General features: G+C 42.0%; 1 protein-coding gene across 9 annotated transcripts in view; it reads right to left on the bottom strand.

The window, feature by feature from the left end:
* The window catches only part of CPEB3 (cytoplasmic polyadenylation element binding protein 3), a 253,522-nt gene that overhangs the window by 184,459 nt on the left and 42,644 nt on the right, over positions 1 to 26,419 (bottom strand). For 7 of the 9 annotated variants that reach the window (XM_009214970.4, XM_009214972.3, XM_009214967.4 and 4 more), the window contains exon 2: positions 18,558 to 19,585. In XM_009214970.4, the coding sequence (XP_009213234.3) occupies positions 18,558 to 19,574 (1,017 nt within the window). In that variant the 5' untranslated portion in view covers positions 19,575 to 19,585. Of the gene's footprint in view, positions 1 to 18,557; positions 19,586 to 19,808; positions 22,329 to 22,390; positions 22,876 to 26,419 lie in introns of those variants that run through there. The other 2 variants (XM_009214968.4, XM_009214969.4) reach the window with 2 other exon arrangements.

The following is a 26,419-nucleotide window of genomic DNA, read 5'->3' as shown; positions in this document are numbered from 1 at the left end:
TGCGCCTGTAATCCAAGCATTTTGGGAGGCCATGGCAGGCTGATCACTTGAGGTCACAAGTTCAAGACCACCCTGGACAACATGATGAAACCCCATCTCTACTAAAAATACAAAAAATATCTGGGCATGGTGGCAGGTGCCTTTAATCCCAGCTACTCGGGAGGCTGAGGCAGGAGAATCTCTTCAGCCCGGGAGGCAAAGGCTGAAGTGAGATGAGATCACGCCAGTGCACTCCAGCCTGGACAACAGAGCAAGACTCTGCCTCAAAAAAAAAAACAACTTTCAAATTCATTTATTTATTCAACTATATAACAAGCATCTACTACAGCAGAAGCTTTGCTGCTGTGGTCCGAATGTGGTATACCCCCAAAATGCACACGTTGAAATTTACTCCTCAATGTGATAGTATTAAGAGGTAGGGCCTTCGGGGAAATAATTAAGTCACGAAGGCTCTGCCCTCATTAATGGGGTTACAGCTTTTATAAGAAAGATTGGCCTGTCGTCCCAGCGACACAGAAGGCTGAGGCAGGAGGATAGCTTGAGCCCAGGAGTTCAAGTTCAGACTGGGCAGCACAATGAGACCCCATCTCTTAAAAGAGGGAGAGAGAGACATTGATTGAAGGGTGTGTGTCTGCCCCTTCTGCCATGTGAGGACACAGAAAGAGGCACCATTCATGAAGCAGAGAACGAGCCCTTACCAATGAATCAGTTAGTGCCTTTATCTTGGACTTTCTAACCTCTAAAATTGTGAGAAGTATTAAAATTTGTATTATTTATAAATTACCCCGTCAAAGACGTTCACTTATCTGACTTTCCAGATTAACCTCTGTGTTTTATCTTCCCAATAAAAAATATCCACAGCACATTCAACACTCATGACCAATAAGACCATAAATTTCTGTCCACCAGATGAATTGCAAGCTTACCTAGAGATGGTAGAGGTTTGTCTCCAAACCTCTTTTTTTTTTTTTTAATTTTTTGTAGATAGGGGATCTTGCTATGTTGCCCAAGCTGGTCTCGAACTACTGAGTTAAAGCAATCCGCCCACCTCAGCCTCCCAAAGTGCTGGGATTACAAGTATGAGCCTCTGCACTCAGTTCTGAACCTTTTTAATGTATTATTGTAATTATGTGACTTAAATATATGTAAACCAATGGAATGAATGCCAAAAAATTATTTGATGAAAAGTAATTTGAATTTGCTAGATTTGAATTTAGAAAAAGCTAGATACAATAGCAATCAGGCTTCATTTATTCAAAAAGTTATTAAAGTTCAGCAGGAATTCTCTCAGCTCTGAAGAGGGAGAAAGAGAAATTTTAAGAGATGTCTACGTTTGAAAATCTTAAGTCTGCATTGGGTGCCATATTGTTGGGTGCCATGTAGCAGTGCTTTTACTCTGTATCTGTATTTCTTAACCATTTTTAAGTTATGGACCCCTTTGAAAATTTAATGAATGTTACAGTTCACCTCTCTCCCTAGAAATACAAATGGACACATAAAATGCAGTTCTGGTGGCTCCTGTACCCTTTTCCCCACCTCCGCCTCAAAGCTCATCAACCTATGACTCTACCCACCCCAAGCTGCAAAGCATTTCATCATCTTTATAAGAAAACTAAGTCTTGTATTAGAACAGCAGAACTAAATTCCATAGGATCTAATTTCAACTTTGCTAAGACCTTATTAATGATATCTCAGACTGGCTAATAACATCCACTGATTTATCAGTGATTTTATTCAACTTAAATAATAAAGGATGGCAGGTTTCATTTATTTTATTGTGTATAATCCTCCCACATGATTAATTGGTTAGGAATTCCTTATTGTCCTTTGCAATGGCAGGCTATAACCCACAAACAAGATGACTAATCAACACATACTCTAATTCTCAGGGTGCAATTTAGGAAAATCAGGCTAGAGTCAGAAAAAGCTCTTCACTTAGAATGGTAGTTGTTCCTTTTCTAAGATGTAGTGTTCTAATAAGTAGTCCACAAAGTAATCTATCCTAATAAGGTTTTCCTTTCCACACATTAAGAATCACACAAAAGCATGGGTGAGTAAGAAATGTCAAATCACTTGTTCAAATATACCCAACACATGGCCTTCCTTTCTGAAATTCTTCTACCCTAAAACCCGCCTGATTTATGAGTCATGAAAATTCTAATCTGCCACTATTAACCATTTCCACCTCTAAATCATTTTCCCCAGTTGCCTAAACCAAAAATCTAGACTCCTCCTTCTCCTTTATTCCCTACATGCAAGTAATCACCAAGTCCTTCCAGGTAACCTCCTAATTACTTTTTTTTTTTTTTTTGGAGACGGAGTCTCGCTCAGTCACCCAGGCTGCAGTGCAGTGGCACAATCTCGGATCACTGCAACCTCCGCCTTCTGGGTTCAAGCTATTCTCCTGCCTTAGCACCGCAAGCAGCTGGGATCACAGGCACCTGCCACCACATCTGATTAATTTTTGTCTTTTTTTTTTTTTTTTTTTAGTCAGAGTCTCACTCTTTCACCCAGGCTGGAGTGCAATGATGTGATCTCGGCTCACTGCAACCTCCAACTCCCGGATTCAAGCAGTTCTCCTGCCTCAGCCTCCCAAGTAGCTGATATTACAGGTGCCTGCCACCACTCCCGGCTAATTTTTGTATTTTTAGTAGAGACTGGGTTTCACCAAGTTGGCCAGGTTGGTCTCTTTGGCCAGGTTGGTCTCGAACTCCTGACCTTGTGATCCACCCACCTCAGCCTCCCAAAGTGCTGGGGTTACAGGCGTAAACCATCATTCCCAGCCTAATTTTGTATTTTTAGTAGAGATGGGGTTTCACCATCTTGGCCAAGCTGGTCTCGAATTCCTGACCTCAAGTGTTCCACCCACCACAGCCTCCCAAAGTGCTGGGATTACAGGCGTGAGCCACCACGCCCCTGACTGTTGCTTAAATCTGTCCCTTCCTTTTAATCACTTTAGGTTCTCCCATGTTAACTGAGTTTGGTTTCCTGAGTTTGGTTCCTGACAAAGATATCCTAGGGTAATCATTCTGAAACAAAGATGCGATCACTTCACTCACCAACTTAAAAAAGCCTTACAATAACTATGTTTCTCAGCTTAAAAATCCTTCAATGTTCCTCACTTGAGAAAGTTGAAGACACAGACTGCTAGAATGCCCTTTGTGATCTGGCGGCACCTATCTACTTCTCCAGCCTCATCACTTTCTTGCCTAACCCCTACCCTAAATCTCTTGCTCTCTCAGCACACCACGTCGTTTCTTGCCTGTATACAAGCTAGTCCCTCTGCTGGAAACAACAACAACAACCCTGGCTGAGCAAGGTGGCCCACGCCTATAATCCCAGCACTTTGGGACTGAAAGGATTTCACTGGGGTGAAAGGATTGCTTGAGCCCAGGAGTTCAAGATCCTGTCTCTACAACAAATTTAAAAATCAGCTGGGCATGGTGGTATGTGCCTGTAGTCCTAGCTACCAGGGAGGTTGAGGCAGGAGGATCGCTTGAGTCCAGGGGTCTGAGGTTACAGTGAGCTATGATCATGCCACTGCACACTGGCCTAAGTGACAGAGCAAGACCACCTGACTTCTAAAAAAAACTATATATATATAACTTTATATATATAAATTATTAAATATATATTAAATATACATTTATATTTAATATATAATTAATATATATTAAATATATAGTTAATATAATATATAGTTATATATAGTTTAGCTATAAGCTATATATTTATACTTAATAATTTATATATATAAATTTTTTAAAAAATCAAAACCTATCCCATTTTCTTTTTTTTTTTTTCTGTGGCGGAGTCACGCTCTGTCACCAGGCTGGAATGCAATGGTATGATCTTGGCTTATTGCAACCTCCACCTCCCGGGTTCAAGCGATTCTCCTGCCTCACCCTCCTGAGTAGCTGGGACTACAGGTGTGCACCACCACGCCCAGCTAATTTTTGTATTTTTAGTAGAGATGGGGTCACACCATGTTGGCCAGGATGGTCTCGATCTCTTGACCTTGTGATCTGCCCACCTCAGCCTCCCAAAGTGCTGGGATTACAAGCATGAGCCACTGCGCCCAGCCCCCTACCCCATTTTCTGATCTGCCTGTCAAACCTTGCCCACTTACCTCTAAATAAAGTATTATGATGCCTAAAGATGTTCATGACAGCATTATGTTCAATATTCAAAAACCGAAAACAGCTGAGTATGGTAGCACATGCCTATAGTCCCAGCTACTTGAAAGGCTGAGGTGGGAGGATCTCTTGAACTCAGTTGGAGTCCAGCCTGGGCAACAATGCAAGACTCTATTTCAAACAAAACAAAACAAAAAAATCTATCTAAATCCCCCAAATATGAAAACATTTTATATAATGGATTAACATTTTGTCATAATGGATTCCCATAATGGAATATTATGCAATCATCAAAATGTTTATATAATTATATAAAATGTTAAAAATATGGCTATAAAATGGTAAAACTGCATAAACAGAATGATCTCCACTATGTAAATTACATTACATATACACAAAAAAGAGATAATTAACAGAAAATACATCAAAACATTAAGAGTATTTGTATCTGGTTAACAGAATTATGGGCAATTGGCTGGGTGTGGTGGCTCATGCCTGTAATCCCAGCATTTCGGGAGACCGAGGCAGGCAGATCACAAGGTCAGGAGTTTGAGACCAGCCTGACCAACATGGTGAAATCCCATCTCTACTAAAAATACAGAAATAAGTTGGGCATGGTGGGGCGAGCACCTGTAATCCAAGCTACTCAGGAGGCTGAGGCAGGAGAATTGCTTGAACCCGGGAGGCGGAGCTTACAGTGAGCCCAGACTGCACCACTGCACTCCAGCCTGGGCAACAGAGCGAGGCTCCATCTCAAAAAAAAAAGAATTATGGGCAATTGGGGTTTTTTATCTGTGTTTTTTCCCTCTCAAGTTTTAAATAGTTAACAGGTATTACTTTCAAAATCAGAAAAACTCCGAAAATACCTTAAACTATTGAAGATTTTCCTGGAGATTTCCCAACCACACACAAATTTAATCATTCCTTTGTCTGATTCAAGTACAAACTCTCTTTGTTGCACACAACACACTCTTGTTTTAGACCTTATGATTCTATATTTTAATACATGTTTGTCAGGGAGTTGTCTGAAAACAGGAAATGTATGGTTCAACTTTAATTCCTACCAGCCTTACACTTGGTAGAAACCAGCTAAATGTTTTAATTACTCACACTGGTAGCTACATGCAAATGACCAATAAATGCCTAATCAGTCATTTGTAAATGTAAATCATCAACACACTCAACAAATATTTACCATGTGCCCAAAATATCTCAGGTACTGTCACAGCCCCTGGAGACACTTCAGTGAAAAGGTCCTTGCCCTTGTGGAGCCTACATTCTAGTGCGTTAGAACAAAACGAAATAAACCGGCTCATTACAGAGAGTGATGAATACTATAAAGACAATGTAGTATAAGAGGAATTAGGGAAGATGTGGGTAAAGAATAGAACATCAAAGGCATATTGAGGGAGAGGCAGGAAGAGAGCAGGGCTGACCTCAGCAGAGTGGGGGCTCAGGGAGGAGACCCACGGGAGGGGCCAGGAGCTGGGAGAAGGGGCCTGGAGGGGTGGGGGCCTTTAGAAGGAGGGGGAAGGGATGGAGGGAACAGGGAGCAGGGTGCGAACTTGGATCTCCGCCCCCTCCCCCTTCAGAGCTGCAGCGCCTCCTGACTGAGCCCCAATTTTGTCAAAATCTGTATATGGTATATGCACAGAAAGGAAACAGAAATAATACCTGTTCACTTGAAAAACAAGGTTGTTGCACAATATGGGCACTTTGTCCTATTTTTATAAAATGAAAACTAATAAGCCCCTCCTCTAGAGTGCTGTATGTTTGTGAGATTCCAAAACAAAAGGTCTGGGAGACTGCACTCCCCTCCTGGTTACCTCTGTGGTCTGAGGTTGGGAGAGTGGAGGAGAGTTCTTACTTCCAGTTAGGTAATAGTCTCTGAGTCTCAAATAGGATAATAATCCCTAATTCACAAGAATGTGTAAGGATTACATAAAATAATTTATGTGGAAAGTGTGATGCCAGTACTGGCATTCTGGTCCCCTATATTTGTGTTAGTAGTGTCTGTTTAGAGAAGGACATCAAAATAATACAACGCCCAAAAGCTGGAGCACGTGGATTATGATTTTGAACACAGGTGCCAAAAGAAACTTAACAATGTAAATCCCATCCCTTTGATCAGGAATTCCTTAATAGTTATATGGTTAACAAAAATACTACCTCATGCTATCCTTCTTAACTGTTTATCTGACCTCAGGATTCTACTACTAGTTACAACATCTTTATTTACTTATTTTATTTTTTTCTTTTTTTGAGATGAAATCTCACTCTGTCACCCAGGCTGGATACAGTGGGGCAATCTCGGCTCACCGCAACCTCCACCCACGGGTTCAAGCTATTCTCCTGCCTCAGCCTGTGAGTAGCTGCGATTACAGACGTGCAACATCACGCCTGGCTAATTTTTTGTATTTTTAGTAGAGCACTGTCTCACCATGTTTGCCAGCCTGGTCTCGAACTCCTGACCTCAGGTGATCCGCCTGCCTCGGCCTCCCAAAGTGCTTTGACATTACAGGCATAAGCCACCGCACCCAGCCTATAATTACTTTAAACAATGATGTGGCAAAGAGTTGGACAGTCTACCCATAAAATCAAATGCGAACACAGAAACAGATTTATAATAAATGATCCAAACATTATCTGTCAGCCTTTCCTCCATAAACTCACAAACTTTACTGGTTTTCACTATTTTAAATTATCTGCTTATCTAGGTTATATTTCTCCGGTCCAAAAAAGGAAAATAAATTTTCCACTCCAGGCCGGGCGCGGTGGCTCAAGCCTGTAATCCCAGCACTTTGGGAGGCCGAGACGGGCGGATCACGAGGTCAGGAGATCGAGACCATCCTGGCTAACACAGTGAAACCCCGTCTCTACTAAAAAATTCAAAAAACTAGCCGGGCGAGGTGGCGGGCGCCTGTAGTCCCAGCTACTCAGGAGGCTGAGGCAGGAGAATGGCGTGAACCCGGGAGGCGGAGCTTGCAGTGAGCTGAGATCCGGCCACTGCACTCCAGCCTGGGCGACAGCGAGACTCCGTCTCAAAAAAATAAATAAAAAAAAATAAAAATAAAAATAAAAAATAAATTTTCCACTCCAGACTGCAAAAGAGAGGTGCTTCTAGATACATTTACCTCTTGTCTCCTTTAATTGTTGCTTATCTGAAACTTAAGAACTAGGACTCCTAAAGTTTGAGTAGGGGGTTCAATTGTCAGATCACTAAGATGTTTCCTCTGAAATATTCCCTCCCATCCCTAATCAGCCCTCAAAAACCCTAGCACATCTTTAAGATAGAAAATTATTTGCCTTTTACATCTCTGCTTTCTAATCTCACATGCCTGGAATTAATGACTGCCTGAATGGGCCTACTCTAACCTGTTCTTTGTCAAACAAACCAGAAAATGCCCTCCTTATTTATTTATTTATTTATTTATTTATTTATTTTGAGACTGTCTAACTCTGTCACCCAGGATGGAGTACGGTGGCGCAATCTCGGCTCACTGCAACCTCTGCCTCCTGGGTTCAAGCAATTCTCCTGCCTTAGCCTCCTGAGCAGCTGGGATTATAGGTGCATGCCACCACACCCAGCGAATGTTTGTATTTTTAGTAGAGACGGGATTTCACCATGTTGGTCAGGCTGGTCTTGAACTCCTCACCTCGTGATCCACCCACCTTGGCCTCCCAAAGTGCTGGGATTACAGGAGTAAGCCACCTCACCTGGAAAATTTTTTAATTTTAATTTTTTTAGAGACAGGGTCTCACTCTGTCACCTAGGCTGGAGTACAGTGGCACAATCATGGCTCACTATAACCTCAAACTCCTGAGCTCAAGCAATCCTCCTGCCTCAGCCTCCTGAGTAGCTAGAACTACAAGCATATAACACTATGCCCAGCTAATTAAAAAAAAATTTTTTTTTGAGACAGTGTCTCAAAAAGAGACATATTGCCCAAGCTGGTCTTGAACAACTGGACTCAAGTAATCCTCCCACCTTGGCCTCCCAAAGTGCTGCAAATACAGTCCTCAGCAGCCACACCCAGCCTTCTCCTTAATATTTCTAAGTGTTATTGTCAAAATTATCCTGACTCTCATTCTAGTCTGCTCTATTGTTAATAACTCGACATGACAAGTACAGAAACAAACCAAATCACCATAACAAGATAAACTAACTCCAAAAGAGTGAGTCAATCAACGATAAAGGGATAAAGAAAAATCTAACTCTTAAGACATAAGCTAGTGTTCCCATTTATTGGCTGTCATAAACCTTTTATGTCAAAGCAAGAACTCTGCTTACTTCTTGGCATACCAAACCTACACATATGAAGTCACAAGCCAGAACTATGGGGTGTCCATAAAGTCTGGGGAACATAATATTTTATATTTTTACAAATTGAAGATGTCCTTTATAGTATTATGTACATTCACCTATGTTTCCATATTCTATAGATACCTTGTATAGAAATACTAGAATGGGCCAGGCACAGTGGCTCATGCCTGTAATCCCAACATTTTGGGAGGCCAAGGTGGGGGATCACCTGAGGTCAGGAGTTTGAGACCAGCCTGACCAACATGGAGAAACCCCATCTCCACTAAAAAAAATGCAAAATTAGCAGGGCTTGGTGGCACATGCCTATCATCCCAGCTACTTGGGAGGCTGAGGTAGGACAATTGCTTGAACCCAGTAGGCGGAGGCTGCAGTGAGCTGAGATCGCACCATTGCACTCCAGCCTGGGCAACAAGAGTGAAACTCCGTCTAAAAAAAAAAAAAAAAAAAGAAATACTAGAATGGAGAATCTGTCACAAAAATATTAAATATACCACATTGTAAAGATAAAGGACAAAATTATAACTTGGTTTAAATGTTCATTCATTCATTTAATGAATACCTACTAAGTGTCAGGCACTTCTAGGCACTGATTTACTTCATGGCATTGACCATTTAATTAGTTGCACTGAGTTACTGCAGACAAGGAGTTACTTGTTTTTGATCTTGACCTTGAAATGAGTTTGAATGCTTGAGGAATGAAGCTATTTGGCCACACAATAGTCCTATGCATACATAATCAGTACACAATGTTTCCTTCCCTTTGTGTGTATTAATTCTATGATCACTTCAAATAATATAAAGGCTGTTTTGTGCCCATTTCTGTTTCTCTCCTCTGAGGCCTGCCAACAAGCATTTATATAATAATATTTATTATTTCTGAGAATTATATAATAGTGCTTTTTAGGAGAGAAAAGTAGGCTTTATTCCAAGATGCTAAGTTACCGTAGTACTTTAATTCACTAGTACTTTCCCATATTATATGGGAAAGTATATGCATTCCCATAAATATGCATTCCTATAAAATGCAAATATTAGAATGGTTTCACATTAAGAAGTTTAAATGCCCAGCACCATAAAGAACACTAAAGAGTGTGAAAACTAAATGTAGCGGAACTGAAGTATAATAGGTGAAATGTGGCATTTGAACCCTCACAGAAGCAGCTACCCACAAGGTATAAGGACCAGCTGTAGAAAATTCCTTGTGAGGCTGGTTTCTACCGCAAGTACAGCAACCTCCCCAGGAAAGCCTCCTATAAGTATGGTTATATTACCTCAACTCTCAAGATCAAAACTTGAGGCTCCATCCTGAATTCTAACTCCGACAACCACACTGGCCCCTACAGAGAGTCAGACATGGCCTACAGGGAAATGGTGGTAAGGAGATTCAAATTAGACCCTTGATATCCCCAGAACCATCAAAATCAACCCAACCCTTATAGCAGTCAGAAAATTAAGAGTTTTAAGCATTTCTCCCATCACCAATTAAAATGTTCATGGATCCAGGAAAACCCTTACGCTTACATTGGTGAGTCAGCCACAAGCACAAGCAGATAGTCACACATCTCCACCATTAGTGTGACACAAGTCTATATATACTCCCTCATCTTCAGACCACCATGACTAGCTTTCTAGAATAGGCAGTTACCCTAATATACAAAGTGCCTTTCAATGTTCTTCCATGCCTCTTTCTAGCCCCCTCCACTATATGCCATCAGCTAGTGTTTAACTTTGGACTACTGAATATCAACAATATTTCCTCTTTTAAACTCTAACTCCGACTACAATTACAGAAGTTAGGCAGGCATCCAAAAGCCACAACAGTATTTCTCTAACAGTATATAATTTTCAGAACACTTTGTATACATTCTCTCACAAACCAAACCCTGAAGCTAGGCTCCCTCTCCCCTCCCAGCTCCTTTTCCCTTCTGTCCACTCTCTCTCCCCCAGTCCTTCCCTCCATTTTCGCAGACTGGGAAAAGGAATCACTGGATAAGTGACTTGACCCCATCATTAGTGAGAGAGCCAAGGCTTTAACCAGTGTCTTCCTTATTCCAAGCTTCATGGGTTGTCCACTACTGTATGCTCCCCTCCATCTAATTCTCTTTCCTCAGTAAAATCAAACTTTGCTTTTTTTTTTTTTTTTAAGACAGAGTCTCGCTCTATTGCCTAGGCTGGAGTGCAATAGCCTAATTTCGGCTCACTGCAACCTCTGCCTCCCGGGTTCAAGTGATTCTCCTGCCTCAGCCTCCCGAGTAGCTGCAATTACAAGAGCCCGCCACCACGCCCAGCTAATTTTCGCATTGTTAGTAAAGACAGGGTTTCACCAGGTTGGCCAGGCTGGTCTCAAACTCCTGACCTCAGATGATCCATCTACCTCGGCCTCCCAAAGTGTTGGGATTATAGGTGTTAGCCACCAAGCCTGGCCTCAAACTTCTCATATTGCAGTAAACAAAGCACTTCTTTTTTTTTTTTTTTTTTTGAGATGGAGTTTCACTCTTGCCCTCCAGGCTGGAGGGCAATAGCATGATCTCAGCTCACTGCAACCTCCACCTCCCAGGGTCAAGCAATTTTCCTGCCTCAGCCTCCTGAGTAGCTGGGATTACAGGCACCCACCACCACACTCAGCCAATATTTGTAGTTTTTTAGTAGAGACAGGGTTTCACCATGTTGGCCAGGTTGGTCTTGAACTCCTGACCTCAGGTGATACACCCACCTCGACCTCCCAAAGTGCTGGGATTACAGGCATGAGCCACCGTGCCTGAGCAACAGAGCATAATCTTTTGATACCTGCAGATCAAAATACTATAAAAAATAAACTTAGCAATGAAAACCAGTTCCAACTGGACAGCATTACACCTTATACAGCCCTTGAAATACATCAAATTGGGCCAGGCATGGTGGCTCACACCTGTAATCCCAGCACTTTGGAAGGCTGAGGTGGGCAGATCACAAGGCCAGGAGTTCAAGACCAGCCTGCCAACATAGTGAAACCCCGTCTCTACTAAAAATACCCAAAAAATTAGCCGGGCATGGTGGCAGGCACCTGTAATCCCAGCTCCTTGGGAAGCTGAGGCAGGAGAATCACTTGAACCTGGGAGGCAGAGGTTGCAGTGAGCAGAGATCGTGCCATTGCACTCCAGCCTGGGCAACAGTGCGAAACTCTGTCTCAAAAAAAAAAAAAAAAAAGAAAAGAAACACATCAAATTGGCTAACCAACAGAGAAAGCTATGTAAGTAGAAATTTGTGTCTTTGTCAGAGGATATCTAAATTACATTTCTAAGATGGTTCTTTGGTACTAACTCACGACGAGGTCATAAAAGAGTTTAAACAAAGCTAACCACTTTTCAACATGCAATTTTGAAGCGCATAGTTTTATATTAACGTTTCTAGTAGCACAAAAACCTAATATTTCCTAACCAATCCCTCTTTTAAATAGAAAATAGATATGTGGTTTTGCTGGCATTCATATCAACCATGTCATAACAGGTTCTGAAACAGTTTGTGGGGATGAGCGGACCTTAAAGTGGTTTTGCATTTTTAAGAAACCAACTAGAAAAGAGTTTTAAATCTAGGTCATACTATCCTTATTCAAAAGCAAGCATAAACAAGACCATTTATATTACCTCCTGAAAAGATGGTCTTAAAAAAAAAGGCGGGGGGCCAGATGCGGTGGCTCACACCTCTAATCCCAGCACTTTGGGAGGCCAAGGCTGGCAGATAACTCGAGATCACGAGTTCAAAATTAGCCTGGCCAACACGGTGAAACCCCGTCACCCTGTCTCTACTAAAAATACAAAAACTAGTGGGGCATGGTGGTGCACACCTGTAATCCCTGCTCCTAGGGAGGTTGAGGAATGAGAATTGCTTGAACAGGGAAGGCAGAGGTTGCAGTCAGCCAAGATCATGCCACTATACTCTAGCCTGGGTGACAGATTCTGTCTTTAAAAAAAAAAAAAAAAGGAAATGGACAGAACACAAACTACTCGAAAAAAAAAAGGAAAAGGAACACAAACTACTTGAAAAATATTGATATTTCCTAAAAATTTATTATGAGTAGGCATATTTGTTTTGCTTTTAATATCATTTGTATTCCCATGAATTCATGTAAGAAATTTCTTCCTTTGTTATTGATAACACACCAGCAAAACTAATACTAAGTTATATTTAACTAGACATGTCATAAAATATAAAACTCCCTGCAATCACCTTTAACTTGGGAGCAGAAGGAAAAGGAGACAGATAGGCTAGGTGCGTTGGCTCATGCCTGTAATTCCAGCACTTTCGGAGGCCGATGCAGGCAGAACCAAGGTCAGGAGTTCAAGACCAGCCTGGCCAACACAGTGAAACCCCATCTCTACCAAAAATACAAAAATCAGCCAGGCATGGTGGCGCATGCCTGTAGTCCCAGCTACTTGGGAGGCTGAGGCATGAGAATCGTTTGAACCCAGAGGTGGAGGTTGCAGTAAGCCGAGATCGTACCACTGTACTCCAGCCTAGGGAACAGAGTGAGACTTCATCTCAAAAAAAAAAAAAAAAAAAAAAAGGAGACGAATAAAGGCAGAGATACAGACAGAAAGCATGGAATAATGTGAATTTTTTTTCCAAATTAAATTTGAATCCAGGCAATCTGCTGCTAAAGCCTGCTTCTGTGACAAATTATCAACCTGAACCTGGGTAAGTCACTTCCTATTTCGGGACTTTGATTTCATAATATTCAAAAATATATAAAGTAAACAGAAAAAATTATAACTGGTGAATCATCATGGAAGTATATTTATAGTCACTGTATTTTTTTCTTCCTGCATTTCTACAAATACAAAATTTTTTCAAAACACAACTTCCAGCGTATCTCATAGGGTCAAGTACAGATTCAGTCCAGTTTCTTACATCTACACTGCACTATTAAGCAATGCCCTAGAGGTAGAATAGTCAAGGGAGTAGGAGCCATGGGCTCTGGAGGCAACTTTGCCAATTACTGGCTGTGATCTTAAACAAATAGTGTAAATTTACTGAACCTCAATTTATTTGTCAATATAACAAGGATAATAGGCCGGGCACAGTGGCTCATGCCTGTAATCCCAGCACTTTGGGAGGCTGAGGTGGGCAGATCACGAGGTCAGGAGTTCGAGACCAGCCTGACCAACATGGTGAAACCCTGTCTCTACTAAAAATACAAAAATTAGCTGGACATGGTAGCGCGCACCTGTAATCCCAGCTACTCATGAGGCTGAGGCAGGAGAATCGCTTGAACCCGGGAGGCAGAGTTTGCAGTAAGCCAAGATCACGCCACTGCACTCCAGTCTGGGCAACAGAGCGTGACTCCGTCCCCCCAAAAAACAAAAACAAAACAAAAAAATAAGCAAGAATAATAATAGTCCTCCTATGTCAAAGGAGTTCCTATCTCAAAGGAGTTCCAGTGAGAAACTAGATGTAAAGTGTTTGGCACAGGGCCTGGCCCATAGGTAAATGCTGGATCATCACATTACTACGATGGCCAAAGGCTCTGATCATGAGGGTACCATCAGATAGGAAAAAAGAACAAATGGCATTACACTGACGTTTGGGGATATTTAGAATGCAGTGTATGAAAAACTGGTAATCTACTTTGGTAGGCCAAGGCAGGCAGATCACTTGAGGTCAGGAGTTCAAGACCAGCCTGACCAATAGGGCGAAATTCCATCTCTACTAAAAATACAAAAATTAGCTGGGTGTGGTACTGGGCGCCTGTTATCCCAGCTACTTGGGAAGCTGAGGCAGGAGAATCACATGAACCCGGGAAGTGGAGGCTGCAGTGAGCCAACATCGCACACTGCACTCCAGCCCGCGTGACAGGGTGAGACACTGTCTCAAAAAAAAAAAAAAAAAAAAAAAGAGCCGGGTGCAGTGGCTCAAGCCTGTAATCCCAGCACTTTGGGAGGCCGAGACGGGTGGATCACGAGGTCAGGAGATCGAGACCATCCTGGCTAACACGGTGAAACCCCGTCTCTACTAAAAAATACAAAAAAAAACTAGCCGGGCGAGGTGGCGGACGTCTGTAGTCCCAGCTACTTGGGAGACTGAGGCAGGAGAATGGCGTGAACCCAGGAGGCGGAGCTTGCAGTGAGCTGAGATCCAGCCACTGCACTCCAGCCTGGGAGACAGAGCGAAACTCCGTCTCCAAAAAAAAAAAGAAAGAAAAAAGAAAAAAAATCAGTAATCAATATTATGACAAGATCATGCAAAGCCTATGGTCACCATTACAATAACAATAGTCATAACCTTACATTTATGGGATACCTTACTATGGGCCAGGCACTGTGCTACACAGTTTATATTTAGTTTCACATTTTATTCCCATTTTACAGGTGAGGAATTGAGAGCCAGCATGTTTATATAATTTGTTCATGATTACAAAGCCAGTAACTGGCAAAATGGAGATTTAAATCCAGGTAATCTGCTGTCAAAGCTTGCTTCTGACAGAAATTATCAACCTGAACCTGGGTAAGTCACCTCACATGTTGGGACTTTGATTTTATCCTCTGTAAAATGAGCAGAGTAGTCTAGAATGGGTGCTCTCAAAAGTCCCTCCTAATGTTTTCTTGACAGCAATGCTATTTAAACCCAAATTTACAACATAATATCTCAGCTCTAGTCCTTTTATTAAATTGGTGCCTAAGTAATTGTGGGTTTTGCCATTACTTTTATGGCAAAAAAGTAATGGCAAAACCCTCAATTACTTACGCGCCAAACTCATACATACCTAGGCTTCCTTGTCTTATAGAAATATAGAAAGACTCATATATATAATTCCCTTCAGTGGAGTGCCTCACTGTTCCTGAGCTCTGTTGCTGAGAGGTGCATCACCAAAATGCATCGGCCTAATAGAAAACTTCACTAACCCTTTGAATGGAGTCCAAAGAGAATCTTACTTAAAATGAATTCTACCAGACAGCACCTGCACTACATGGACATTAAGGACACATACAACAAACTTAGCTAGAGCTGTAGGACTTGAGTTCAGTCACTCTACCTCTCACGATCTCAGTTTCCCTATTTATAGAAATGAAGTGACTTTTAGATAAAAGTAATCCCTAAGAAAGCAGCCACCAAACCCCAGGGAAACAAATCAACTTTATTAGAATAAAAAAGTATTATAGTTTGTAAAACAACATTCAAATACAGCGATTGCTAGGCCAGGCATGGTGGCTCATGCCTGTAATCCCAGCACTTTGGGACGCCAAGGCAGGTGGATCACCTAAGGTCAGGAGTTCAAGACCAGCTTGGCCAACATGGTGAAACCCGTCTCTACTAAAAATATAAAAAATTAGCCGGGCGTGGTGGTGGACGCCTTTAATCCCAGCTACTTGGGAGGCTGTGGCAGGAGAATTGCTTGAACCGGGGAGGCGGAGGTTGCAGTGAGCCAAGATCATGCCACTGCACTCCAGCCTGGGCAACAAAAGTGAAACTTTGTCTCAAAAAAAAAAAAAAAACAGTGATAGTGATTGCTTTTACAATATAAACCATGTAAGTAAAGCTACTCAAAATCTATTGTGTTGGTAGAAACTTGCAAAAAAGAAGCAGTGCAGGGTAGAATGGGTTTCTTTAAAAATTTTAACATACATTAGAGTAGATCACTGTAGAAAGACTCTTTTATTAATAGCTCAAAAAGTCTGTTAAATAAAAAATAAAGTTGGTATTCTATAAACTCTGATTTAAATAAAATCACATTTGCCAGAGTAAATATTTTGAAAAAGTCATCAGAACCACTTATTTTCTGCCTTATTTAGAAAAACTATTTCAACAATGCACATACACAAAATTCTGCACACAAGACTCAGGTGTTCTTTGTTTCTAAGACAAACTTGGTACAGTTATCAACAGAAACCAAGTCTAATATTCCAGCCAAAGCACAACCAGCTTCCTCCTCTGATCCTAAAACTGCTTCAACACCCTAAGCTCCGTTTTATGAAAAAGAAATGAGACATAATGTATATGTAATTCTTCCTGAGGCCAAATAAATAATGCTCAATTTTCAATAAAATCTGTCCTCCTACAAATTTTTTGGCCATTTTTGCCTATCTAATAGCATCACCAGGGATGGAAAGATGAGACTAAACTCAATCCAGTCCATTTGGCTCTTACTAGCATCATTGGTGAATGGTTTGCTGAGTAACAAATGGCAATCCCTATACTACTCATCAATATCAGGTTTGAGGAAACTATGTAGATTTAATCTCTCGCTAATCCCCATGCCAGGAGATAATTCACCAACAGCTAGTTGTATTCAGAGTCAACTCCTAGAAAAAGATAACAAGATCTGTCTACATCATCAGCTCCCGAAACTCCCTGTAAGATTTTAGGTTATCCTCCAGGACTGAACTCAGGTAGGGAGCATGAGAATAAAGAGAGGGAATGTTAGAAAAAGAAGGCCTCTCCTACCAAATGCAGCCTCCCTGCCCTACCCCCTCCAAAAATAAGCACATAAATTCCAGAAAGCAAATTCCTCCTTTTGTCTATGAAACGAATCCCATCTTGCAAAATATCTTCATTTTATTAAAATAAACAAACTTTAGAATGGGAAGAAATACAACTTAATATTAAAATCTTCCATTCCTGAAGGATCGTTGTGAAAATCCCTTGTGAAGATCCTCTCTCGTTAAAAACTCTCATATACACAATTTAGAGGTTTCAGGGACTCCCTTGAACTGTCAAAGTTAAAAATTACTATTCTAACCTAGAGAGTCATGTTCTTCTCAATAACCTCATCTCTTCCTTCATGAATGGGAGCCACTCCAAACATCTGCAATGTAAAGAGATGAAGGCTGCAACTGCACCTGACACTATACCTCTGTCAAACTGTCAGTTCTACCAAGCACTCCTCAAAGGATTTCTGCTTCATTTCCTTGACCATCCAAATTGGGTCTTGATGGAGGCCTTCCCCTCTCCCCTTTTTATTTAACTGAGCCTAGAAGCTTAAAACCAAATCAACTTATACCTGAAGGATAAGCGTTTGCCTGGGAGCAAAAGCCGCCCGTGAACATACACCCGTACTACACCTTTCCAACCCAAGATGCCCAGGACGCTGCCAACTGCGATGGCTGTGGACTAGATCAGACAGCAAGAACAGAAACAAGGACACTCTTCATTTCAACCTTTTTGTCTGGGGCACTTCCTGAGTTTTTCATTGGCATTTAACACCAAGACACAAGACTCATTTTTCATTAAAGTTGCAAGACTTTCACTTTGCCCAGTTTCAAATGATGTAATTGATCTGTATTGTCTTCTTAACCCAACTGGTGAAGGACACTGCAGCTTTAAATATTTCAGTGCTAGCTAGCAAATAGACTCCATTGCAATATGGCTCTGAAGGTCACGTCCTATTGTCTCTTACCTCTTGCAAAAAAAAAAAAAAAAATCCTTCTTCTAGGTAACATGGAAAGGGTTGCCCTTAGAATTTCCACTCTTCCACCTTCTTGCCTTACACAGTTGTGAGTGTTGATTGGAATCTCACACTCATAATTTTCCCAGCAGGGGCAATATGCTGATTGTTATTAATGATTCTAGCACCTTAGCGAAACATAAACACATGTGTTCACATTAGTTCAATTGAGCATATGCAACCGTCTGAAATAGCACCACTCAAGGGTTGTTAACCTCTTTAAGAGTAAAGCCAGGGTGGTTTGGGTGTGGACAGCTTGCAGGCGGCACCCTGAGCCCAGGATTGCATAACCTGAAATGTGTAGCTACTCAAAATGATAGGAATCTCAGCCTACTCATCCTGGGACTATGCCGGCACCCTGCCACACACTTGCAGCTTTACTTGTCAAAGGAAGTCAAAATAAGAGGTACAAACACCATGAAGGAAAAAATAAACTAAAAGAAAACGGCTTCTTCTACCCTGAAGGGACGAATACGATTCCTCCAGCAATCGCAACGTTCTCCCAACCTCATCTTCCGAGAATGGAACAGCCCTAAAGAACTGGAGGCTTCGGAAGGAGAAAGAGGAGCTGGACATTGCTGCTCTTTTTAAATAAAAGCGGGTAGATGATTAAAAGTCAGAGAAGGGGCAAAAGAAGCGGGGCAGGGGGAAGGAGTGTGCAGGTGCATCAGAGCATTACCTGAAATGGCAACAGATTGTTACCATTATCGGTCCGGAAAGCGTTATCCTCCATCCAGGACTTAGAAGTGAGCGGGGCCGCGCGAGGGAACTTGGGCGGCGCGATCACGTTGCTGGAGAAGGGTTTTTTGAGTGGCGAGATGGGGTTGAGCGGGGAAGGCACCCCGACACCCACACCCACGCCCACACCGACCGCCCGGCGAGGGTCCCGGCCCGCCTGCAGGCCGCCCCAGGGGTTGGACGGTGCGCTCCAGGCTGCATTCACGCTTTGGTGCGTGTTCCAGCTGGACGAGGCCGACGAGGCGGCGGCTGCGGCAGCAGCGGCTGCAACCGCCGAAGACGAGGACGGCTTGCTGGTCATGATGGGCTGGTGGCCGTACGCCGCGGCGGCGCTCCTCTGCGCGTAGGGCGCCTGGCTGGGGCTGGCGGGCGAGCGGCGCTGCTGCGGGGGCTGCGCCTGCGGGGGCTGTGCCGGCTGTGCCGGCTGCGGCGCGGGCGCAGGCGGCGGCGGCTGCTGGTGGTGCTGGGTCTGCGCCAGGCCGATCTGCGGGGAGAAAGTGCCTCCGAAGACTGGGTTGACATGGTGCGGGAAGTTCTGGAAGAGCATGGTCCCGTTGACTGGGGTGATCCCCTGGAAGAAGCTGTCCTCTACCGCGTTCGTGGTGCCCGTGGACCAGGTGCTGCCGAAGGACGGCGACAGCGACGCGCCCGGCGCCGCGGGCTCCTGAGGCGGCGGCGGCTGCTGAGGGGGCTGATGGAAACTCAAGCCTGGCAGGAGCGGTGATTCCATCTGCATCTTGTCCGAGCCGTTGGGGGCCGGCGGGGCAGCGGCTGGGCTGAGGGCCTGCACTGCGCTGTTTTCCTCCGGCTTGGGGGTCTCTGAGGAGTGGGGCGTGGACGGGGTTTCGGATACGCTGGACTCAGGTTGGGGCTGCTGCTGCTGCTGCTGCTGCTGCCGCTGCTGCTGCTGGGGCTGGGGCTGGGTTTTGCTTTTGTCCATCAGTAAATCATCCTGCATGGTTTGCGCAGCTGAAACGGGAAAAAAGAGAGACGCGTTATTGTCAATGTGATCATGAATGTCCCTCGCTGAAGCGGGCGGGTGTTTCACTTGCGAAAATCCATCGCCACCGCTACTAGCCAATTGCAATGCAAATCCATAATCTCCCATTTAGAAGAACAGGTCGGGCTGTTGGGTGGGGGGTAGGGAAGGTGTCGAGCAAGGTCTCTAAAGATACTGTGAGAGCGTCTTCACCCTTTGAGAAGTCTTGGTTCCTTTTCTGTACTAGTGAGAGATGTGCTTATAAGACAGAAAGACAGCAATTTCGCCACGTCTCTTTTCCCTTCACCGGAACTCAGAGCGTTCGCCCTGCAATGAGAAACTGATTCTGGTTCCTGTTTTTTCCCAAGCACCACCCTCCCCCAGTTATTTGCATACGTCAATAAATACTGCTGCGTCCTTCAGCAAGGTTAAAAAGACACCGCACACACGACCCTTTCTTCTCCCTTCCCCAGCTCGAACACTTTTTAAAAAAACAAACAAAACAAACAAAAAAACAGTTTCAGCCCTCTTTATTAGCAAACTGCCTTCTTGCGTTGGTAATTGTTTCATTTAGCTGCAGCGAACCACGAGGGAGGAAATCCTTGGCATTTGTTAGAAGGACTCAGCTGCACAATCATTCTCTGGCCTCCCAGTAGCTGCAGCTACTCCATTTTGTTAGGAGACAGTTTAAAAAAAAACGTTTTTAAAGAAGTAAAAACCTACTGAAACGTTTGGAAGTGCTTGCTTCTTGTTACTCTAAGGATTATGGTTTTTCTGCTTATTCCCCAATTTTCTTGTCTCCAATTCTGCTGCACAAGAGATTTCTTGGCATCTCAGTGCTTCAGGTCTCAACAGGAGCCTGAGAATTTCTCTGCAGAGTGGAGAAATGCTTCTGGTTGGATTTAAGGTCAGAGAGAGAGAGTGCGCGCGAGCGAGCGAGCGCCTGTGAGATAGGGTGGGGGTGGGGCTTTTAAAAAAACCCTGAGATTTAAGTAGACAGTCAAGATAATTCTGGGGTTGCCAGATTTTCAGTTTTGAATCCTCCTGCTGCTGTTGGTCACAAGACTTTGGCAAATTTAGAATCCATTCTCTTATCACTAGTATTAGCAGCGAAACACTATGGTTTGAAGACCCTGAATTACCATATGCTAGCAAAAGTGTTAAAAATAGAGGAGTACAAAGTCCCAAATTTTCATACATTGTAATTATAGTGCATTGCCATCACTGCTTCATTTAGCCATATAAGGAGTGTATGGTATTTTCCATCTCACATAGAAGGGCTATATTCACCTCTACCATATAGCCTGTTTTCTTATTCAAGGATGAAAATTAATCACTCAAAACCCAGAGATGGCCATACATGTAGTTAGCTTGTCCTTAGAACATGTTAATTGCTTTAAATATATAAATATTACACTTCTGAGACCCTAAAAACAAATATTTTGAATGTTAGGGGCATATGACCAAACATATAATTATTTTTAGATGATGATTCAGTACAATTGCAACTAAGTTATTAATAAATTTAATGCAGTTACTTAATTAACCCAGATACTTGGAGAGGAATCTTTCTCAGGACACTTGTGAAAAGGCATTCAGATACACACAGAAGCTCTGGCTTTAGACATCCTCATGATAATAACTATTGTTAAAATCAATGTATCAGAAAATGAAATTATTAACTATTATGCAAAATATATCAGACAAGAAATGGGATTAAAAGTAGTTCGATTATTTTATTAAAAACTATCATTAAAATGGTTCATTAATATCTTTTATTTCAAACTTTCATACACAAAATAGTGGTGGGCTAAAGGAAATGCTTCGCAGCCACCTTGCTCTCCCTTCTATTCCTCATTCCCCTGCCTTTCCTCCCTTCAACCCCCCCAGGGAAAAAACCCAACTCAATATAATATACAACACAGATTGCCGGCTACTACCAATAAAATCTGTTTAAGATTGCTTTCGTGTTCCTCAGTTCCCTTGGTCTAAAACAATGGCTTTGATCGGTATTGCAAAATACAATACAAAGAGGCAAATGAAGCTTTGATTTAGAAAGACAAAGTTCTATTGCTGCCAAAGAAGATGGTCATAGAAACAGACATTTTCATACTTGGTTTAAACAGTGCTGCAGTAAACCATTATAATCTGAGATTTGAGTCACTTTCAGTGAGCTAGAATTGTCTTTATAATAGCCATATCATCATGGCTGAAATAGGCATTTGATTATAATTTTAATATCACTCTGCTTTTCCGGTTGCTTTTATCAATGCTTGTTGTTAATGCCTTCAGTTTAAACTACATGCTCTTCATGGAAAAATTAATGCTATACCTCAGCAAAAAAGCCAAAAAGTAAGCTGGACTCAGAACATTTTATAATAGCTGTAATCAATGTTAATATATTCATTGAATTTTAAAAATTTTATACCAGGAACACCCATTTCTCTTCTCAACACTCCTTAAAAATATAAATTTCGCTTTCTGCATAAATTCACTCTGTCAAGGTCAAGACACACCTTTAATAAATAAGACCTTTTCAAACAAAAGGTAAGCAATAGATTAAGATAAAATTTACAAAGGTAGTATGCAATGTCTCTCAGCAACTGCCTGTATAGTTTGTTTTGTGTTCTTGGGGTTGTTTTTTGTTTTTTCGGGTTTTTGTTTTGTTTTTGTTTTTGCTTATTTACAGCAAAGTGAGAAATAGATACCTCCTTCCCCTCCCCCACCACACACAATAGATATTCTTTTACATGCAATAACCCAATTTCAAGTAACAAAATCTTAGTAGCAGTTACCTTTGAGTGTCCAGTTTTTAAGAATCGATAAAATTTAAAAGTATACAGTATTTATTTTCTTCTTTCAGGTTGATTATGTGACCGCTCTGGCAAAAGCACTTTGACAACTGTAAGATGAGAGGGCATGCGCACACAGGGAACTGTGGGGGCTGAAGTCCTTCACAAGGTACTCGGTCTGACTTCAGCACGTTCAGCCGGGAAAGGAGGAAGTCTCACAAATACAGATTCTGAGGGGAAAAGGTTGTGTCCTGATTACATTATATCCTCCTAACCAATCTAAATTACGAGTTGTTGAAATAAAAGGGAGAAAAATAAATTGGTTTGTCAACTTGCCATAGGAAGCCAGGATAAAGGGAAACTGAATTGCAGTACTCAGAATAAATAAACCAAGCAGAGCTACCTTAAATGGTTAGAATGGTAATGACTGGGTAGCCAGCAATAGGAATCCTACTAGAAAGAGACTGGGGTGGAGAGGAATAGGCAAGGGAGGGGGAACTACTGGAGAATGTTAGATACTTAAAATCTGACCATACTTAAACACTTAAATAATTTTTTAAAAAAATTTCAGCAGAGATGGCATAAAATAATCACTTTTAGTATAGAATAAAAAACACCTTAATATTAAATGTGATATCAACCTTGGAGGTCAGGTAAAAATAGATTTTAGTCATAAATTTTTGACATCCACCAGATGTCTTTGTATTTTAGTTTTCAATGCAGGAATAAATCACTTACTTTAAGACTGTACCTGATAAGCTCTGAATCAACTCACCTCCTTATTTTTGTCAAAATAAAAGTTTACCTTGCATTATTCATACAAATGATTACTCGAATAAACTTCAACTCTTATACTACAATAATATTTGGTGAAATATTTTTAAATAATTGTATATGCTGCCGGGCAGGGTGGCTCATGCCTGTAATCCCAGCGCTTTGGGAGGCCAAGGAGGGTGGATCACCTGAGGTCTGGAGTTAAAGACCAGCCTGGCCAACATGGTGAAACCCCGTCTCTACTAAAAATAAAAAAATTAGCTGAGCATGTTGCCGGGAGGCTGTAATCCCAGCTACTCGGTAGGCTGAGGCAGGAGAATCGCTTGAACCTGGGAGGTAGAGGTTGCAGTGAGCTGAGATCGGGCCACTGCACTCTAGCCTGGGTGACAGAGTAAGACCCTGTTTCAAAAAATAATAATAACAATTGTATATGTTTAGTGTCATACTGCATAAGACAATTATTTCTTTCTTCAAGACAAACAGTAGATACAGTTTTCTGTTTCTGTTGTTTTTTTGAGACAGAGTCTCGCTCTGTCACCCAGGCTAGAGTATAGTGATACGATCTCTGCTCACTGCAACCTCTGCCTCCTGGGTTCAAGCGATTCTCCTGCCTCAGCCTCCCAAGCAGCTAAGACTACAGGTGCGTGCCACCACGGTCGGCTAATTTTTTGTATTTTTAGTAGAAACAGGTTTTCACCGTGTTAGCCAGGATGGTCTAGATCTCTTGACCTCATGATCCACCCACCTCTGCCTCCCAAAGTACTAGAATTACAAGCATGAGCCACTGCGCCTGGCCCAGTTTCTATTAAAAACTTTTTTTTTTGGTATGGTTTTTCCTATTTTAACCTCATGATTCCAAGGCTGGAATCTCACAACATATTAAAATCAACTGCTATTATCTATAGCTTCTGAGAGCAATAGTTCAAGAACCGGTTTGTTCATGTAGGCAGAAGATATTTCTTGTGGGATTTGGTTCAGTGCCACTCACCCAAGCGGTTAGGAATAAATGTCAGTTGATGACTGTGCTGATTGAACTTGTAACTGAAAATGTCATCATTTAAAATTGTCTTAATTTTCTATTTCCCTTCTTCACCAACCAGAACTGAAGTATTACCAGAAACCACTGATTTGAAGCATATTGTAATCTTTGTTTCTAGTTATTTATTTAAAAACAAACAAACAAAAAAGAAACCTAAGAAAAGAGCCTTTCTTTTTTTTTTTTTTTTTTTTTTTTTGAGACTGAGTCTCCCTCTGTCACTCAGGCTGGAGTGCAGTAGTGTGATCTCGGCTCACTGCAACCTCTGCCTCCCAGGTTCAAGTGATTCTCCTGCCTCAGCCTCTTGAGTAGCTGGGATTACAGGCACATGCCACCATGCCCAGCTAATTTTTGTATTTTTAGTAGAGACCGGGTTTCACAACAGTGGTCAGGCTAGTCTCAAACTCCTGACCTCGTGATCTGCCCACCTCGGCCTCCCAAAGTGATGGGATTACAGACATGAGCCACCGTGCCTGGCCAATAATCTATTTTTTGACCCCCTAAGATTCTAGCCTAAGTCTACAAGAAAAGAATCACTTTGAATGAATCCACCAAAAGATCTATGTAAAACAACTAAATGTTTACTTATTCCTACTGTGATGTGACCTTAGCTTACATTTCCCATTTTTTTTCTCTTCCTCTAGCCTCCTAAAGAAAGCTCCACTTTTGCCAAGGTGCTGTGGTCACTATTTGGATTCCAAAATTTGCAAGGATCAACTCACAGTTAATTTTATTCCTGAAGACTTTGCTAACCTACCGAACTTTTGCCACATTTTCAAGTACTCTAACTAAAATAAAATAGCCGGGCGCAGTGGCTCATGCCTGTAATCCCAGTATTTTGGGAGGCCAAGGCGGGTGAATCACCTGAGTTCAGGAGTTTGAGACCAGCCTGACCAACACGGTGAAACCCCGTCTCTACTAAAACTATAAAAAATTAGCTGGATGTGGTGGCAGGCTCCTGTAATCCCATCTACTCAGGAGGCTGAGGCAGGAGAATCACTAGAACCCGGGAAGTGGAGGTTGCAGTAAGCCGAGACCGCGCCATTGTACTCCAGCCTGGGAGACAGGGCGAGACTGCGTCTCAAAAATAAATAAAATAAAATAAAATAAAATAAAATAAAATAAAATAAAAGTAAATACCTTTCATAACATCCTTATAGCTTTAAGAAATGGATTTTCAAGTACTCTAAAATAAAATAATCCTTCATAACATCCTTACAGCTTAAAGAAATAGATTTTTTAAATTATTTGAAATTAGGATGTCAACTTTTTTTTTTTTTTGACACAGAGTCTCACTCTGTCGCTCAGGCTGAAGTGCAGTGGCACGATCTCGGGCTCACTGCAACCCCTGCCTCCCGGGTCCAAGTGATTCTCCTGCCTCAGCCTCCCAAGTAGCTGGGGTTTCAGATACCCGCCACCACACCCGGCTAATTTTTTGTAATTTTAGTAGAGACGGGGTTTCACCGTGTTAGTCAGGAGTATCTTGATCTCCTGACTTCATGATCCACCCGCTTCAGCCTCCCAAAGTGCTGGGATTACAGGCATGAGCCACCACACCCGGCCTAGGATGTCAACTTTTAATCAGTAACGTAGACATTTTTAAGTTATTACTTTCAAAGTTATGACTTGAAATGGTTTCTCTGGGCATTTATTAATCCACCTGACTCTAAGTGCAGGTCTATTAATATGCACAACAGACAAAAATAAACTTTGGCTCTAACCCTTGTTAAACCATAATTAACATTGCCCATACTAAATGGGATTGTATTGTATTGAAAAATAAACTAATCTCTGCTCTTTTTTTTTTCCTTCCCTAAAATGAGCCTCAAATCTAAAAAGAAAATGACTCGAACATAAACACCAAGGTATAAATATATACCAAGAAAAGAAAAAATTATCAGAGAACCCTCAACAAGAACAAAGCCCTTCTCTACTGAAATGTTGTTTTTTCACTTAACCATAAAAAAAGTATCTTCTTTTTTATTTTTGTAACAGAGTCTTGTCTGTCGCCCGAGGTGGCACGACCTCAGCTAACTGCAACCTCCACCTCCCAGGTTCAAGCAATTCTCCTGCCTCAGCGTCTTGAGTAGTTGGGACCACAGGTGCACACCACCAAGCCTGACTAATTATTTTATTTTCTTTTATCTTTTTATTTGTTTTGAGATGGAGTTTCGCTCTTGTTGCCCAGGCTGGAGTGCAGTGGCGCGATCTCAGCTCACCAC

Source organism: Papio anubis, chromosome 11, assembly GCF_008728515.1.
Source record: "Papio anubis isolate 15944 chromosome 11, Panubis1.0, whole genome shotgun sequence".
Taxonomy (NCBI): Eukaryota; Metazoa; Chordata; class Mammalia; order Primates; family Cercopithecidae; genus Papio; species Papio anubis.
Note: the sequence above shows the minus strand (reverse complement) of the source record. Positions and strands in the feature narration are given on the sequence as shown.